General features: G+C 40.9%; 1 protein-coding gene across 1 annotated transcript in view; it reads left to right on the top strand.

Moving 5' to 3' along the window:
- The window catches only part of LOC117531093 (growth arrest-specific protein 7-like), a 110,767-nt gene that overhangs the window by 54,258 nt on the left and 37,387 nt on the right, over window positions 1-19,122 (top strand). The window contains 2 exon segments of the mRNA XM_034194135.1: window positions 320-408; window positions 7,541-7,594. Of these exon segments, the coding sequence (XP_034050026.1) occupies window positions 320-408; window positions 7,541-7,594 (143 nt within the window).

The raw sequence follows: 19,122 nt of genomic DNA, 5'->3' as shown, positions 1-19,122 counted from the left end.
TGTGAAGCACCTTGAGGCAACTCTGTTGTGATTTTGCGCTATATAAATGAAATTAAATTGAAATTGAAAAAAAAAACCATGAGGTTTGGCAACAGTACCAAATTCATGTGTCAAAGTTAACAAACTGTATTTCATGTGAACTATTTACGTGCAACTATGTGAATGCAGCGCACACATCATACCGCTGAACTAATCCATAGGTGACAGCAAGTTACACAGAAAATAAGTTTGTGCTGAAGTGCGACTGCAGGTTTTGTTTCTCGCCCAGTAAACAGCCAAATGGCCTAACACTGTTTCTTGTCTGCCTTCGTCTGTGCAGTGAATGGATTTCACTCCGGTGGCAGCCCCTTGCATCATGTGGAGCAGTCACACACAAGTCTGGTTAGAAAGTCCAGTGCAGAGCCACAGGTAGGACCTTTGTTCCATCCACCACGGATCTGCTGTTTCTGCCCTCATTTGTTTGCTGGTTTACGGTCACGACCACCTTATTGATTGATTGATTTATTATTCAGACATATCAGTTGTTACAGTGTGCGCAGCCTTCACTCATTAAACTCACTGCATGTTGTGTGTGTGTGTGTGTGTGTGTGTGTGTGTGTGTGTGTGTGTGTGTGTGTGTGTGTGTGTGTGTGTGGTATCTGTCTGGTTGGTAACATCTGTCCAAGCAGCATGTGAAATGGTAAATTAAATGGACTGTATTTATATAGCACTTTTCCATCTGCATCAGATGCTCAGAGCGCTTTACAATGATGCCTCACATTCACCCATTCACACAAACACACACACACCAGTGTCAGGGTGCTGCCATACGAGGTGCTCACTACACACCGGGAGCAACTAGGAGATTAAGGACCTTGCCCAAGGGCCCTTAGTGATGTTCCGGTCTGGCTGGGATTTGAACTGAGGATCCTCTGATCTCAGGCCTAAAGGTTAGCCACTAGACCATCACATCCTCCAAATGAACTGTGTTTATGTACCACTGTTCGGTCTGATACAAACAAAAATCATTAAATCATTAAAATCATGCCTCTCTCTCTCTCTCACACACACAAACGCACACACACACTGATGTCAGGGTGCCGCCGTGCTTCAGCTTGGGGGTCTCCGGACGTTGCTCACAGTGAGCTCTACTGATTTTCCTGTCTGCTCCTGTGACTTTCTCGTCACATCTGCTTATATTTTGTTATTAATAAAGTCAGTGCTTCCCTACATATCACATATATGTAATATGCATGTGGAAGGAGATAATTTTAATGATACCAGTGTTGGACCATATGTTCAAAGTTTTTAAACATTGCACACAGTTTAAATCAGTGAAAGGTTGCGATAAAGTTAATACTGATTGATCTGTTTTCCAGATCTTTCATTGTTTAGCCCTTAAAGTTCAGGAAGATTACTTAAATGACTAAACTGTGTCCAACATCTCAAGGTCTTCACATTACTTGTCCACAGTTCAAAGATATTAAAGCCCCCCCCCCCCCCCCCTTTTTTTTAAATAGAGCCCAAAATCAGTTGCTCAAATCAAATCTGTTTAAATCAAACGACAACAGGTTTTAATCCATGTGACAAACAATATGTCACTTTAAATGGTGTAAAACATTTAAAACTGCTTTTAAAGCAATTAAAACCTGGTTTCTGCAAATCGGTTTACAACAAATTAAAGCTGTAGTGCATTTTGTATCTACATATGTCTTTGATTTGATTCTTTATTTGTAAAGGAAACAAAAAGTCAGATTTTTTTTTTTTTTTTAGTTTGTCCATACTTGGCCATAAAGATGATTCTGATTTTCTCTGATACAGGAGATTACATTTAATTTAAACAATTTTATGATTGGGTGAAATTGTAAGAGTTAGATACAGATAGAAATTGGTATTATCTGGTTTGAACCCTGTTGGCAGAATATTAGAAGATGTGTATACTAGTGTACAAACCCCAGATTAAAAGGGTTGAGTTCCTCTTCTAAAAATTGTTGAGGTCTAAGGTTTTAAAACATTCTGGACTCACATGCCATTCCAACTCATTTAACAAGCTTTGCTTAATTTATTACCACCCTTAAATGTCAGCTGGCTATTTTACAAACACCACCCAATCTAGACCCCGTGGATCCCCACGAGCAACACCCTAGTATGTTTTACTTTTGTAAATTGAACAAAACTGGAGCTGGTTTGTTAGCTATTTGAAAGTATTACATTTATTTGTGAACGTTAAAATCAGTTTGGGGTTATAATATAAAGAGGTTAGGACCAGTGGATTCTCCCTGGTGGCCAAGCGGTTAAGTGTACTTGTTTCCAGACTGGAAGGTTCCCGGTTCAAGGCCCACCCACTCATTGTCCAATGTAATGTGGAATTGCATCAGGAAGGGCATCTGGCGTAAAAACAAAATTAGTGGCAAATCAACATGTAGATTCACCTCTAGTTGGCCGGGGCGACCCCGAGTGAAACAAGGGAGAAGCTGAAGGGACTTACTTTAAATACGGTACAAAAATAGACCATATCTGAACCCTGTGTGGTTGTTTGTTATAACATGATGGAGTCAAACACAGGTTCCGTTAAAAGCATCGTACTACAGCTATTCTACAAAGGTGGATTCACAGCATCTTCACAAAGCTGACGGGTAGATAACAATAACGATGTAGGGCTGAGATAATCGAGCTGTCTCCTGTTCTGCTCTCGTTAGTAATGCAGAGGATGATGGCAGTGAGAGCAGATTAATCCCTCCTACACTGTCTGCTCCTTTGATCATAATTAACCAGGCAGTCAGGGTGCACTTATACAGTATCCACCCACTACTTGTTCGCTCTCTTTCTTCATCCCTCACTTCTGCTTCTTACACTCTGCCACTCAAAATATGCAAAATGGCTTTTAAAGGGTCATATTGTATGAAATAGATTTTAATCAGCATTTTATGCTTCAATCTGCTGGGAGATTTCTGTTGAACATCTTCAAAGTCCTGCATTTTTTCATCTGTGTACATATAAACTACATTGCTATTTGTAAAATTTAGCCTGTAACAGCTCATTTTTCACTTCTGTGACATATGTTACAGAAGTCTAAATCTAAATCCTTGCGTGCTCTGCGACGCACTCACAGTCTCTTAACTCTTAACCCCCGACCTTCACATAGTGGACGTGGCAAACAGCAACTCCTTTGATATCTGTTTTTATGACACCGCGTGATGTGTGTTAGCTTGCCATGAGCATGTTGTAATTTCATATAGGATTGATGAGCGCCTCCCCAGTTCTGCATTTCCATGTCCTGATGGGGATGACATTTTAGCAACATGCTCGTAGAGAATAACTTCACATACAGTGTTTGAAACTCAGTGATGAAACTCATGTCGACATACAAACTGCACACAGAAAGGAACCTGGGGCTACACCATCACGCTACCCATGAAATTAATATGAAGATAACTGAATATGAATGGAACTGATTATAAAATGACTTGAATTCAAATCTAACTGAATAAAAAGCTAACTGAATCTAAAACAAATTGAAAATAAATCTAGAATGTACAGCTGACTGAAAGTTGAGTTTATGTTGAGAGTTAACATAAACTCAGTTAACATTATTATTTGTAGTAATTTATTAGTATAGTAATATTTATTAACTTTATTAATGTTAATAAAGTTAACAGAATATGAAAGCAACTGAATGCTAACTAACTCTAAAATTAACAGAGTATAAATCTAGATGAATGTAAAAAGGAGTGAGTACAAAGGTAACAGAATATACAGCTGAGTGGAAGAATAACCCAAGTGAATTCAACACGAAATTAGTTATTACAAAAGTAGTAAAATATAAAGCTCATTGAATATAAAATTAATTGGATATAAAACAAACTGAAGTTAAGAATATAAACCCGAGGTCAACTGTAGCTAACTGAACACAAAACTAAGTTATTAGAAAACCAGTAGAATATAAAGCAAACTGAAACTAAAACAGAATATAAAGATAAAACTAACTGAACACAATACCAAACAAAAATATAATGTTAGTAGAATGGAAATCTAACTGAAAGCAAGACTAACTCAACTGAGACTAACTAAAGCTAATTAAACATAACACTAACTTATTTTAAGGCCAGTAGAATATAAAACTGGGAGCTAATGGAATCTTGATTTTGATTTAGATTTAGATTTATTATTAGACACCCATGCATAACAGAAATTCGCTCATATACAAATGACCAAACTCATAACAGAAAAGTCAAAGACGAAAAGAAATATAAGAAAATAAACCAAATACATGGTGCCTAAAGGCGTAGGCAGAATCAACGCTTATCCATGCCTACCCTCCTGTATAAAATCAATCAAACAGGCATATATGCCTGTTCATAAACATTTATATCCAACACAATCTAAACACAGCAGCACATAGTTACAGATAAAAGAAATCAAATATTTCTCCAGACAACTCGCAAAAAAATAAATAAATAAAATGAAGATAAATAAAAAGCTAATGTAATATAAATCTATCTAAAACTAAGGGAATGTAAAGATAAGGAAATAAAATGTGAACTGAACATAAAATAAACTGAATATAAAGCTAATGTAACATAAATCTAACTGAAATCTACTCAAATTTAAGACTAATTAAAGCTAACTGAACATCGAACTCACTTATCATAAAGCTAGCAAAATATAAAGCTAACTGGGAGCTAATAGAATCTAAATCAAAGGGACTATAAAGCTAATTTAATCTAAAGATAAGGGAATATAAAGATGACAATAAAAAGTTAATGTAATATAAATCTAACTGAAATCTACTTAAAGTCAAGACTAATTAAAACTAAATGAACATTAAACTCACTTATCATAAAGCTAGTAGAACATAAAGCTAACTTGGATCTAATGGAATCTAAAACTAAGGGAATGTAAAGATAACCAAAAAAAAAAAAGTGAACTGAACATAAAATAAATTGAATATAAAGCCAGTGTAACATAAATCTAACTGAAATCTACTCAAATTCAAGGCTAATTAAAGCTAACTGAATATTAAACTCATTTATCATAAAGCTAGCAAAATATAAAGCTAACTGGAAGCTAAATGAATCTAAATCAAAGGGAATATAAATCTAATTTAATCTAGCAATAAGGGAATATAAAGATAACAATAAAAAGCTAATGTAGTATAAATCTAACTGAAAACCAACCAAATTCAAGACTAACTAAAGTTAACTGAACAATAAACTCACTTATCATAAAGCAAGTAGAATATAAAGCTAACTGGAAGTTAATCAAATTTAAAACTAAGAAAATATAAAAACATAATACTAACTAAAAATATAAAGCTAATCAACAAGGTCTAACTGAAAGCAAACTGAATTCAAGGCTGAGTCAAGCTAACTGAATGTAAAACTAGCTGGTAAGTTGGTAGAACATAAAGCTAACTTGAAAGCTAACACACAACTTGAAATATACGAGGGCTGTCAATAAAGTATAGGTCCTTTTTATTTTTTTCAAAAACTATATGGATTTCATTCATATGTTTTTACGTCAGACATGCTTGAACCCTCATGCGCATGCGTGAGTTTTTCCACGCCTGTCGGTGACGTCATTCGCCTGTGAGCACTCCTTGGTGGGAGGAGTCCGTCCAGCCCCTCGTCATAATTCCTTTGTCTGAGAAGTTGCTGAGAGACCTGGCGCTTTGGTTTGATCAAATTTTTTCTAAACCTGTGAGACACATCAAAGTGGACACGGTTCGAAAAATTAAGCTGGTTTTCGGTTGAAAATTTTAACAGCTGAGAGATTTTGAGGTGATACTGTCGCTTAAGGACTTCCCATGGTGCGAGACGTCGCGCAGCGCTCTCAGGCGCCGTCGTCAGCCTGTTTCAAGCTGAAAACCTCCACATTTCAGGCTCTATTGATCCAGGACGTCGTGAGACAACAGAGAAGTTTCAGAAGAAGTTGGTTTCAGCATTTTATCCGGATATTCCACTGTTAAAGGAGATTTTTTTAATGAAAGACGTGCGGACGGGTCCGCGCGTCGGGATGCAGCCGGCGCGGTGCAGCGGCACAGGAAAAACACCTCCGTGTTGATAACCATTTGTAAAATCCAGGCGGCTTTTGATGGCTTTCAGTGGAGTGAGTATATGAGAAATTGTTTAACAGCTGGACATGTTCCAACTTGTCCTTAAGGCTTCCAACAGAGGTGTTTTTCCTGTGGCGGAGCATCGCAGCGACTGCGAGCCGACGCTGCAATTCGCCCGCACGTCTTTCATTAAAAAAATCTCCTTTAACAGTGGAATATCTGGATAAAATGTTGAAACCGACTTCTTCTGAAACTTCTCTGTTCTCTCACGACGTCCTGGATCAATAGAGCCTGAAATGTGGAGGTTTTCAGCTTGAAACAGGCTGACGACGGCGCCTGGGACTGCTGCACGACGTCCCGCTCTGTGGAAAGTCCTTAAAGCGACAGTATCACCTCAAAATCTCTCATCAGCCGTTAAAATTTTCACCAAAAACCAGCTTAATTTTTCGAACCGTGTCCACTTCGATGTGTCTCACAGGTTTAGAAAAAATTTTGATCAAACAAAGTGCCAGTCTCTCAGCAACTTCTCAGACAAAGGAATTCTGACGAGGGGCTGGACGACTCCTCCCACAAGGAGTGCTCACAGGCGAATGATGTCACCGACAGGCGTGGAAAAACTCACGCATGCGCACGAGGGTTCAAGCATGTCTGACGTAAAAACATGAATGAAATCCATATAGTTTTTGAAAAAAATAAAAAGGACCTATACTTTATTGACAGACCTCGTATATTCGTCTTCCCCAGCATGTCTTGATCAAACAAGCACAAGATATTTTGCCTGGAGGCCTGTTTCGCCAACAAATCATACCATTTGGAGCATAAATTTGAAAGAACATGACTTTTATGCAAAGTGACCAAGATAACTGAATTGGGTTTTTTTTTATATATATATATATAATATCAAAAGTCACGTGAATAATTTTACAGTTTTGGTATCAACAGTTGCAGAAACTCAAGTTTTTTTTCTCTTTTGCAGATTCTTCTTCTAAATTATAAAATTATTCATATGACTGTTGATATTATAAATATTTGAAACCAAGGAGTGTTTTTGAAACCAAGGAGTGTGTTAACCCTGTATATATATATATATATATATATATATATATATATATATATATATATATATATATCAGGACACGGATCACTTAAACTATTTTTTGTCTTTTACAGGACAATACAGCAATTTAAATATGTAAGTGTGTCATTTCAACATATGCAGCGTGAAGTATACCAAACTGTACAGATAACTAGATGAGAACTTGAACATTATTGGGTGGTTGTTGTTGTTTTGTTTTTGTTTTTTTCCTCACTGTATCTTTAAGTATGAATGTACATACACACACTACCACACAAAGAGATAGAAACCAAACCACGCTGCAGAACGAGCGTGCCTGCTCTGCGTGGCAGCGTGCAGCCACACGGCACAAAAAAACAACTGTGTGCATGTGAGCAGTCATGTCTGACAGGGAGGACGGTTTTGACTGTGCATCCTTCTTCTCCCCGCAGAGTCCTGGATCAACGTCGCCCACCAGGAAACAGAGCAAGGACACCACGGTCACGGTGAGTGGGGCGAGCAGAACTACTACTACGGCCAAACGCAGCCCTAAAGGGCTGCGTTTGATATATCATAACGCGGTTCAGCTGCTTTAATTTGGACTCTGAACTTTGAAAACGACATTAAAAGAGTCTCCCCGTGTGACCGTTTGTTTTTAGCGATGTGCTGCCTCACCTGTGGGTGCATCATGAGTAAATACATTTTCAGTGGGCACATCGATGGAGACGTATAAAACAGAATATCAGCTGGTGTAAATGTGTTTAATGGTCTTTCACTCACTCGTCTGAGTGCAGGGAGGAAACGTGCTTGGTTTGTTTTCAGTTGCTCCTTTTCGGATAAACAGCGACATCATCCTTTCCAGGATCCGTGATTTCCCTCCCGTCAGGTCGTGTCGCTCTGGAAACAGCAGAGGTGCAGGGCTGGTGTGAGTTTATAGAGTTCTCTAGATGTTTTTCTTCTTCTTCTTTCTTTTTCACACTCCACATCTAAAACCGCAAGCTTTCAAGGTTGGAGGAGGCATGTCATCGTTGCCATAGCAGCCAGGTGATGCTGCTGATAAACAGTTACAACACGAACTGAGAGTTGTTGTTTTTGGTCCTCGTTTAACCTCTGCTCACGTCTGCTTCAGCACTGTGCAGGAATGAAAGGCACATTTAACATATTTCAATATTTTATTGTATTTATGAGTCCCACCAAGCAGGTTGTGTTTTCATAAGCTTTGCTGTGTTGTGAGCGGGATCACACAAAAACTAATTCACCAGCTTTAATGAACCCTGGTGGAAGGGTGGAGCCATCACGATTAACAGAGGTGCACCGAAGTCTCCCCAAGCAACCATTTAATCATTCACCATCTGCTGCTTATCAGGGTCTGGGACCAAGCAGCTCATCCCCCACTTCCATATCCTTGGCCAAGTCCTCCAGCACCTCTTGGGGGGTCCTGAGGTGTTCCCAAGCCATCTGGGAAATATAATCCCTCCAGCATGTCCTTGGTCGTCCCTGTGGCCTCCTCCCAGTTGGAAGTTGCTTAGTTGCTTGGAAGACCTCCCCAGAGAGATCCTTTTGATGCAAAGAAGCAGCGGCACTACTCTGAGTCCCTCCTGGATGTTCAACCCTCTCACCCTGTCCCCGAGTGTAGGACTAGATACCTGCTGAAGGAACTTCATTTGACACAAAATCATTCCAGCGATACCCAAAGATCCAACGTATCACCTGAGTTCAGCAGAGAAATGGCTACTTTCATTTAGGTGGGGATGAGCTGGTTGTCTGAAAACGTGGTTGCCAACCATGATTGAAGGAAATGCCCTAGTGTTGCAGTTGTGGTGATGCATGGGATCAGTGCATGTGCTCAGACCTGACCTGAGCAGGATGGAAGGGCAGCGATCAGGATACGATTTCACCAGTCAAGATCTAAGTTCAGGGATCAGGGTTGACAGTCAGGAACATGATCCAAGATAATAACAGAAATCGAGATTACAAGTCAGCAATCACACTGCTCGGGTCAAAGGTGAGGTTTCGAGATGACATGATAGGATCAAGGCCTCAGAATAGGTATACTTTAGATTTAGATATATTTCAAAGAAAAAAATGTCAGTCGGTGGACTGAATGAATCGGGTCAGGTCACCTCATCCACCACATTATCAAACTGCCCTTATGGTTGCCAACTATCCAAGCAGGCACTCGGTCCATCCCCACCTTCTGAAAGTAGCAATATATCCAGCACAGCCAAATGATCCGTGGATGTCCCCTTTGTCTTCTCCAGTTGCTGAGGGCCTCAGCACTGAGGCACCTAAACTGTGGGTCACGCCAAAGAAACACGCCACATAGTGTACAGTTTACCGGGGTTTTCCAGCACGTTTGACACAAAAATAATTCCAGTCATTACCCAGGGATCCTCTTAACAAATGTAGTAGCAGAGACACCCATTCATCACCTTAGGTTCCTGGATGGTGTCCAGTGATGCTGGAATCACCAGGACTTCAACACCCCTTTGGTGTTTTAGACCTCATAACTTTTCTAGTTCCTGCTATTGAACACACACGTCTGTCTTCAAACTGTTATATAAACTTTTGCTCTTCATAGTATAAATAAGCATCCTGCACGTTTAGAGATAGTTGAGTTGTGATGGAAAGCTGAAAGAACCACATATTCATCAGACTTAAATCTGCTGCATGGAACATCAATCACAAGCGTAATTGTTGAGGTATGTTCCTGTGAATCTTGCACGCAATTGAAGGTTTAAAAAGTTAAACCCCCGGGGAGGCAGATCACCACTGAAACATCTTTGTTTGACCACATAATACCATCCTGGTCCTGTAGGCGAACTCACTCCAGTTTTCTGATATTTTGATGATGGTGAGATAATTGTGGACAAATGCACAGATTTCATGTCAGATTTTTCAGTTTGTCGTGTTGCTCTCGCAATTCTAAACTACTTCTGCAGTTATGTTGCCCCCCGTGGCTAACCTGGGTATTGCAAGTGACAGACATATTCACGGGGACGATGCACACATACAGTTGCAGGGCATGCTTTATGTTATACGAGGTATCTTATAAAACTAACCGGCAGTTTTATAAAAAAAAAAACTATATGGATTTGAATGACATGCGATTACACCAATCATGCTTGAACCCTCGTGCACATGCGTGAGTTTTTTCATGCGTGTCGGTGACGTCATTTCCCTGTGGGCAGGCTTTGAGTGAACACTGGTCCCGCCCTCTTGGCTGAATTCCTTTGTTAGAGACGCAGCTCGAGACGGTGCGCGTTGCTTTATCAAACTTTTTTCTGGACCTGTGAGGGATATCCGAGTGGACACTATTCGAGAAATTCAGGTGGTTTTCGGTGAAAAGTTTAACGGCTGATGAGAGATTATGGGGTGTTTCTGTCGCTTTGAGGACTTCCCATGGAGCGGGACGTCGCACAGTGCTTCCAGGCGACGTCGTCTGCCTGTTTCAACCTGAAAACATCCTAATTTAAGGCTCTGTTGATCCAGGACGTCGTGAGAGAACAGAGAAGATTCAGAAGAGGCCGGCATGAGGAGTTTATGCGGACATTCCACTGTTAAAGGTCATTTTATAATGAAAGAACGTGCGCGCAAATTCGCCGAGTCGTTTCCATGACGACGACGCAAATCTGTGTGCGCCGCGACAGAAAAAACACCTCCGTGTTCAAATCAAATCAATTTTATTTATATAGCGCCACATCACAACAAACAGTTGCCCCAAGGCGCTTTATATTGTAAGGCAAAGCCATACAATAATTACGGAAAAACCCCAACAGTCAAAACGACCCCCTGTGAGCAAGCACTTGGCGACAGTGGGAAGGAAAAACTCCCTTTTAACAGGAAGAAACCTCCAGCAGAACCAGGCTCAGGGAGGGGCAGTCTTCTGCTGGGACTGGTTGGGGCTGAGGGAGAGAACCAGGAAAAAGACATGCTGTGGAGGGGAGCAGAGATCAATCACTAATGATTAAATGCAGAGTGGTGCATACAGAGCAAAAAGAGAAACACTCAGTGCATCATGGGAACCCCCCAGCAGTCTAAGTCTATAGCAGCATAACTAAGGGATGGTTCAGGGTCACCTGATCCAGCCCTAACTATAAGCTTTAGCAAAAAGGAAAGTTTTAAGCCTAATCTTAAAAGTAGAGAGGGTGTCTGTCTCCCTGATCCGAATTGGGAGCTGGTTCCAGAGGAGAGGAGCATGAAAGCTGAAGGCTCTGCCTCCCATTCTACTCTTACAAACCCTAGGAACTACAAATAAACCTGCAGTCTGAGAGCAAAGCGCTCTATTGGGGTGATATGGTACTATGAGGTCCCTAAGATAAGATGGAAACTGATTATTCAAAACCTTATAAGTAAGAAGAAGAATTTTAAATTCTATTCTAGAATTAACAGGAAGCCAATGAAGAGAGGCCAATATGGGTGAGATATGCTCTCTCCTTCTATCCCTGTCAGTACTCTAGCTGCAGCATTTTGAATTAACTGAAGGCTTTTCAGGGAACTTTTAGGACAACCTGATAATAATGAATTACAATAGTCCAGCCTAGAGGAAATAAATGCATGAATTAGTTTTTCAGCATCACTCTGAGACAAGACCTTTCTGATTTTAGAGATATTGCGTAAATGCAAAAAAGCAGTCCTACATATTTGTTTAATATGCGCTTTGAATGACATATCCTGATCAAAAATGACTCCAAGATTTCTCACAGTATTACTAGAGGTCAGGGTAATGCCATCCAGAGTAAGGATCTGGTTAGACACCATGTTTCTAAGATTTGTGGGGCCAAGTACAATAACTTCAGTTTTATCTGAGTTTAAAAGCAGGAAATTAGAGGTCATCCATGTCTTTATGTAACTCAGCCACATGGGGTGTGCAGCCAGTACATTCTGAGTGCCGGTCCCAAGCCCGGATAAATGAGGAGGGTTGCGTCAGGAAGGGCATCCGGCGTAAAACAAGCCAACCCAACTATGCAGACTCAGAATCGAATTCCCATACTGGATCGGTCGCGGCCCGGGTTAACAACGTCCGCCACCGGTGCTATTGCCCAACAGGGTGCCGGTGGAAATTGGGCTACTGCTGGGCAAAGACGGCGAAGAAGAGGAGGAAAACGTTGCCACGAACAGCGGGAGAAGAAGAAAACTAGAAGGGTGGAAATGAGAGTGGGGACTTTGAATGTTGGTAGTATGACTGGTAAAGGGAGAGAGCTGGCTGATATGATGGAGAGGAGAAAGGTAGACATATTGTGTGTGCAAGAGACTAAGTGGAAGGGAAGTAAGAGCAGGAGCATCGGCGGTAGGTACAAGTTGTTGTACCATGGTGAGGACAGGAAGAGAAATGGTGTTGGGGTCATTTTAAAGGAAGAGTATGTTAAAAGTGTGTTGGAGGTTAAGCGAATGTCTGACAGGGTGATGAGTGTGAAGTTGGAAATTGAAGGGGTGATGATGAATATCATCAGTGCATATGCCCCACAGGTAGGTTGTGAGATGAAGGGGAAAGAAGATTTCTGGAGTGTGTTAGATGAGGTGGTGGAGAGTGTGCCCAAGCATGAAAGAGTGGTGATAGAAGCAGACTTCTATGGGCATGTTGGTGAAGGGAACAGAGGTGATGAGGAAGTAATGGGTAGATATGGTATCAAGGATAGGAATGGGGAAGGACAGATGGTAGTTGATTATGCAAAAAGGATGGAAATGGCTGTGGTGAATACCTACTTTAAGTAAAGGGAGGAGCACAGGGTAACATATAAGAGTGGAGGAAGGTGCACACAGGTGGACTACATTCTTTATAGGAGATGGAAGCTAAAAGAAATCACAGACTGTAAGGTGGTAGCAGGAGAGAGTGTCACTAGACAGCATAGGATGGTTGTTTGTAGGATGACTTTAGAGGTAAAGAAGAAGAAGAGAGTGAGAGCTCAACAAAGGATCAGATGGTGGAAGCTGAAGGAGGAAGACTGTTGTGTGAAATTTAGCGAGCAGGTGAGAGAAGCACTAGTTGGAGAGGAAGAAATTTTGGACAACTGGAAAAGTACTGCAGATGTGGTGAGGGAGACAGCTAGGGCAGTACTGGGTATGACATCTGGACAGTGGAAGGAAGACAAAGAGACTTGGTGGTGGAATGAAAAGGTCCAGGAAAGCATAAGGAGAAAGAGGTTGGCGAAAAAGTTTTGGGATAGTCGGAGAGATGAAGAAAGTAGACAGGAGTACAAGGAGATGCGGCGTAAGGCGAGAAGAGAAGTGGCAAAAGCAAAAGAAAAGGCATATTGCGAGCTGTACAAGAAGTTGAATAGTAAGGAAGGAGAAAAGGACTTGTACCAATTGGCCAGACAAAGGGACAGAGCTGGAAAGGATGTGCAGCAGGTTAGGGTGGTAAAAGATGCACATGGTAATGTGCTGACAAGTGAGGAGTGTGTGCTGAGAAGGTGGAGGGAATATTTTGAAGAGTTGATGAATAAAGAAAATGAGCGAGAGAAAAGGCTGGATGATGTGGTGAGAGTAAATCAGGAAGTAAAAGAGATTAGCAAGGAAGAAGTGAGGGCTGCTATGAAGAGGATGAAGAGTGGAAAGGCAGTTGGTCCAGATGACATTCCAATGGAGGCATGGAAATGTCTAGGAGAGATGGCAGTAGAGTTTCTAACCAGATTGTTTAATAACATCTTGGAAAGTGAGAGGATGCCTGAGGAGTGGAGACGAAGTGTGCTGGTTCCTATTTTCAAGAACAAGGGTGATGTGCAGAGCTGCAGTAACTACAGAGGCATAAAGCTGATCAGCCACAGCATGAAGTTATGGGAAAGAGTAGTAGAAGCTAGGCTTAGAAAACAGGTGAAGATCTGTGAGCAGCAATATGGTTTCATGCCGAGAAAGAGCACTACAGATGCAATGTTTGCTCTGAGAATACTGTTGGAAAAGTACAGAGAAGGACAGAAAGAGTTACATTGTGTGTTTGTGGACTTAGAAAAAGCTTATGATAGGGTGCCAAGAGAAGAGTTGTGGCATTGTATGAGGAAGTCTGGAGTGGCAGAGAAGTATGTTAGGGTAGTGCAGGACACAAAAATAGTGTGACAGCGGTGAGATGCGCAGTCGGAATGACAGACTCATTCAAGGTGGAGGTGGGATTACACCAAGGATCAGCTCTGAGTCCTTTCTTGTTTGCAGTGGTGATGGACAGGTTGACAGATGAGATCAGACAGGAGTCCCCATGGACTATGATGTTTGCAGATGACATTGTGATCTGTAGTGAGAGTAGAGAGCAAGTTGAGTCTAGTCTGGAGAAGTGGAGATATGCTTTGGAGAGAAGGGGAATGAAAGTCAGTAGAAGCAAGACTGAGTACATGTGTGTGAACGAGAGGGAGCCCAGTGGAATAGTGCAGTTACAAGGAGTAGAAGTGGTGAAAGTAGATGAGTTTAAATATTTGGGATCAACTGTTCAAAGTAATGGAGAGTGTGGTAGAGAGGTGAAGAAGAGAGTGCAGGCAGGGTGGAGTGGGTGGAGAAAGGTGGCAGGAGTGATTTATGACCGAAGAATATCAGCAAGAGTGAAGGGGAAAGTTTACAAAACAGTAGTGAGACCAGCTATGTTGTATGGTTTAGAGACAGTGGCACTAACAAAAAGACAGGAGGCAGAGCTGGAGGTGGCAGAGCTGAAGATGTTGAGATTCTCTTTGGGAGTGACAAGAATGGACAAGATTAGGAATGAACATATCAGAGGGACAGCTCAGGTGGGACGGTTTGGAAACAAAGTCAGAGAGGCGAGATTGAGATGGTTTGGACATGTGCAGAGGAGGGACCCAGGGTATATAGGGAGAAGGATGCTGAGGATGGAGCCACCAGGCAGGAGGAGAAGAGGGAGACCAAAGAGGAGGTTCATAGATGTGCTGAGAGAGGACATGCAGGTGGTTGGTGTGACAGAGGAAGATACAGAGGACAGGGTGAGATGGAAATGATTGATCTGCTGTGGTGACCCCTAACGGGAACAGCCGAAAGACAAAGAAGAAGATCCATGTCTTTATGTCTGTAAGACAATCCTACAGTTTAGCTAATTGGTGTGTGTCCTCTGGCTTCATGGATCGATAAAGCTGGTTATCATCTGCGTAACAATGAAAATTTAAGCAATGCTGTCTAATAATACTGCCTAAGGGAAGCATGTATAAAGTGAATAAAATTGGTCCTAGCACAGAACCTTGTGGAACTCCATAATTAACCTTAGTCTGTGAAGAAGATTCCCCATTTACATGAACAAATTGTAATCTATTAGATAAATATGATTCAAACCACCGCAGCGCAGTGCCTTTAATACCTATGGCATGCTCTAATCTCTGTAATAAACTTTTATGGTCAACAGTATCAAAAGCAGCACTGAGGTCTAACAGAACAAGCACAGAGATGAGTCCACTGTCTGAGGCCATAAGAAGATCATTTGTAACCTTCACTAATGCTGTTTCTGTACTATGATGAATTCTAAACCCTGACTGAAACTCTTCAAATAGACCATTCCTCTGCAGATGATCAGTTAGCTGTTTTACAACTACCCTTTCAAGAATTTTTGAGAGAAAAGCAAGGTTGGAGATTGGCCTATAATTAGCTAAGATAGCTGGGTCAAGTGATGGCTTTTTAAGTAATGGTTTAATTACTGCCACCTTAAAAGCCTGTGGTACATAGCCAAATAATAAAGACAGATTGATCATATTTAAGATCGAAGCATTAATTAATGGTTAGGCTTCCTTGAGCAGCCTGGTAGTAATGGGGTCTAATAGACATGTTGATGGTTTGGAGGAAGTAACTAATGAAAATAACTCAGACAGAACAATCGGAGAGAAAGAGTCTAACCAAATACCGGCATCACTAAAAGCAGCCAAAGAGAACGATATGTCTTTGGGATGGTTATGAGTAATTTTTTCTCTAATAGTTAAAATTTTATTAGCAAAGAAAGTCATGAAGTCATTACTAGTTAAAGTTAAAGGAATACTCGGCTCAATAGAGCTCTGACTCTTTGTCAGCCTGGCTACAGTGCTGAAAAGAAACCTGGGGTTGTTCTTATTTTCTTCAATTAGTGATGAGTAGTAAGATGTCCTAGCTTTACGGAGGGCTTTTTTTTTTTGTAGAGCAACAGACTCTTTTTCCAGGCTAAGTGAAGATCTTCTAAATTAGTGAGATGCCATTTCCTCTCCAACTTACGGGTTATCTGCTTTAAGCTGCGAGTTTGTGAGTTATACCACGGAGTCAGGCACTTCTGATTTAAGGCTCTCTTTTTCAGAGGAGCTACAGCATCCAAAGTTGTCCTCAATGAGGATATAAAACTATTGACGAGATAATCTATCTCACTCACAGAGTTTAGGTAGCTACTCTGCCCTGTGTTGGTATATGGCATTGGAGAACATAAAGAAGGAATCATATCCTTAAACCTAGTTACAGCGCTTTCTGAAAGACTTCTACTGTAATGAAACTTATTCCCCACTGCTGGGTAGTCCATCAGAGTAAATGTTATTAAGAAATGATCAGACAGAAGGGGGTTTTCAGGGAATACTGTTAAGTCTTCAATTTCCATACCATAAGTCAGAACAAGATCTAAGGTATGATTAAAGTGGTGGGTGGACTCATTTACATTTACAGTTCAGAGCAGCAATGGCTGCAGGAACAAAAGAGAACTTAAATCTGTTACCCTTCACAGAGGGAAACCTGAGCCGTGAGCCAGAAGGTAAATATTGAAAATCACTAAAAAGAGGGTGAGCAGAGTTCGACAATATACTCAATTCTTTCCTCTTTACTTGTCTGTGGTATAGGTCAGACAACGTACTCTGTGGTACTCCCAGTACCTTTCCACAGGCCTTCACTATTTTAACCAGTGAATTTTTAGCCTTAAGACTTAGATTCCCATACCAACGCAACATAGAAAAGGTTAAAACAGACTCAATACAAGATTTGTAAAAAAGAATCATAATAGTCTTATCCACTTGAAAATAAGACAATTTACGAAGACAGAACAAATATTGTTGACCCTTTTTACACAACATGTCAGTATTAACATTAAAGTTTAGCTTGTGATCAATTATAGTCCCCAGATACTTATAAGTTTCCACAGACTCCACCTGCTGGCCCTTAATGAAGGTAGCCTGAGCTGGTGTGAGCTGTCGTCGGAAGTCCCCAGACATATCTTTTGTTTTAGCCACGTTTAATTGTAAATATGACTTATCACACCACTTTACAAAATCTTCCACCACCGGGCCATGATTATTCTTATGATTATGTAAGAGACTAACAATAACAGTATCGTCTGCAAATTTCAAAATAAAACGATTTTCGTGATGGCTTTGACAATCATTAGTGTACAATATGTACAGAAGTGGCGAAAGGACACAGCCCTGAGGAGATCCTGTTGAGGACAAAAGGGTGTCTGACATGCACCCATTTTCTCTGACTCTCTGTGATCGGTCTGTTAAAAAATCTAAAATCCAACCAGCAATATTAAAATCTACAGAAAAATTATTCACAAGTTTGTCAATTAAAATGTAAGGTTGGATAGTATTAAAAGCAGATGAAGTCAAGAAATAAAAGTTTGGCATGTGCTTTGTTGCCCTCAAGGTGTTTAAAAACAAGATTTAAAAGTGTGGCAGTACCATCCTCCACTCCACAGCCAGCCCTATAAGCAAACTGGAAGGGATCTAGTAATGACTCTACATGTGAAAGCAATTCATGTTTCATAAGTCTTTCAAATGCCTTCATAACAAGAGATGTTAGGGCTACCGGTCTAAAGTCATTTAAAACTTTGGGATGCTTGTTTTTAGCCACAGGTATTACTATGCTCTGTTTCCAATTCTTTGGAACCTTTTGTTGAGCAAGCGACAGTTTAAAAATATAAAAGAAAATAGGGCCTAGTTGCTCCGCACAAAAAGACAGCAAACGACCACAAATATTATCGGGGCCTGGACTTTTTTTTAACTTTAGCACGTTTAAAGAAGCTTATCAAGGAACGTTCATCAAAAGGTGGAGAACCAGGACAGCCGATTTAGCCCCAGACAGGATGATTTTAGATTTTTTCCCTAGAATGGTATTTAGGCCATCCCAAGCAGAGCCTAACTTATTGTGGGTAAATTGTTTCTCGATCCTGGCTGTGTAGTTGTATTTTGCTCTCCTAATTTCACATTTGAGCTCCCTTTTTAATCTGTTTAACTCTGGGAGATCTCCCTCACGGAATGCCTTTTTTCTTTTGTTGAATAGGATTTTCAGTGCTCTTGAGACCCAAAGTTTAGCATGGCAGTTAGTGTGACTCGAGGGTGTTGACTCATTTAAACTAACATATTCATCCTGCTGTAACCAGGTTTCTGTAAGGCAGAATAAATCAATATGTTGATCAATTATTATATCATTTACTAACAAGGACTTAGAAGAGAGAGATCTAATGTTTGTTGAAGGTGCTATATTATTTTTTCTTTTTGAATTTTTATGCTTAAATAGATTTTTGCTGGTTATTGGTGGTCTGGGAGCAGGCACTGTCTCTATGGGGATGGGGTAAAGAGGGGATGGCAGGGGAGAGAAGCTGCAGAGAGGTGTGTAAGACTACAACTCTGCTTCCTGGTCCCAACCCTGGATAGTCACGGTTTGGAGGATTTAAGAAAATTGGGCAGATTTCTAGAAATGAGAGCTGCTCCATCCAAAGTGGGATGGATGCCGTCTCTCCTAACAAGACCAGGTTTTCCCCAGAAGCTTTGCCAATTATCTATGAAGCCCACCTCATTTGTGTTGAAAACCATTTGTAAAATTCTGGCCACTTTTGATGGCTTTCAACAAGTGAGTAACTGAGAAATTGTTTAACAGTTGGGCATGTTCCAACTTGCCCGTTAAGTTTTCCAACGGAGGTGTTTTTCCTGTCGCAACCCCCTGCGGTCGGGTCCAGCCCGACATGCGACTCTGCCCGCACGTTCTTTCATTACAAAATGTCCGTTAACAATGGAATGTCTGAATAAACTCCTCATGCCGACTTCTTCTGAAAGTTCTCTGTTCTCTGACGACTTACTGGGTGAACAGAGCCTGAAATGTGGAAGTTTTC

The sequence above is a fragment of the Thalassophryne amazonica genome, chromosome 18 (genome assembly GCF_902500255.1).
Source record: "Thalassophryne amazonica chromosome 18, fThaAma1.1, whole genome shotgun sequence".
Classification (NCBI taxonomy): domain Eukaryota; kingdom Metazoa; phylum Chordata; class Actinopteri; order Batrachoidiformes; family Batrachoididae; genus Thalassophryne; species Thalassophryne amazonica.
This window is presented reverse-complemented; position numbering and strand designations above follow the sequence as displayed.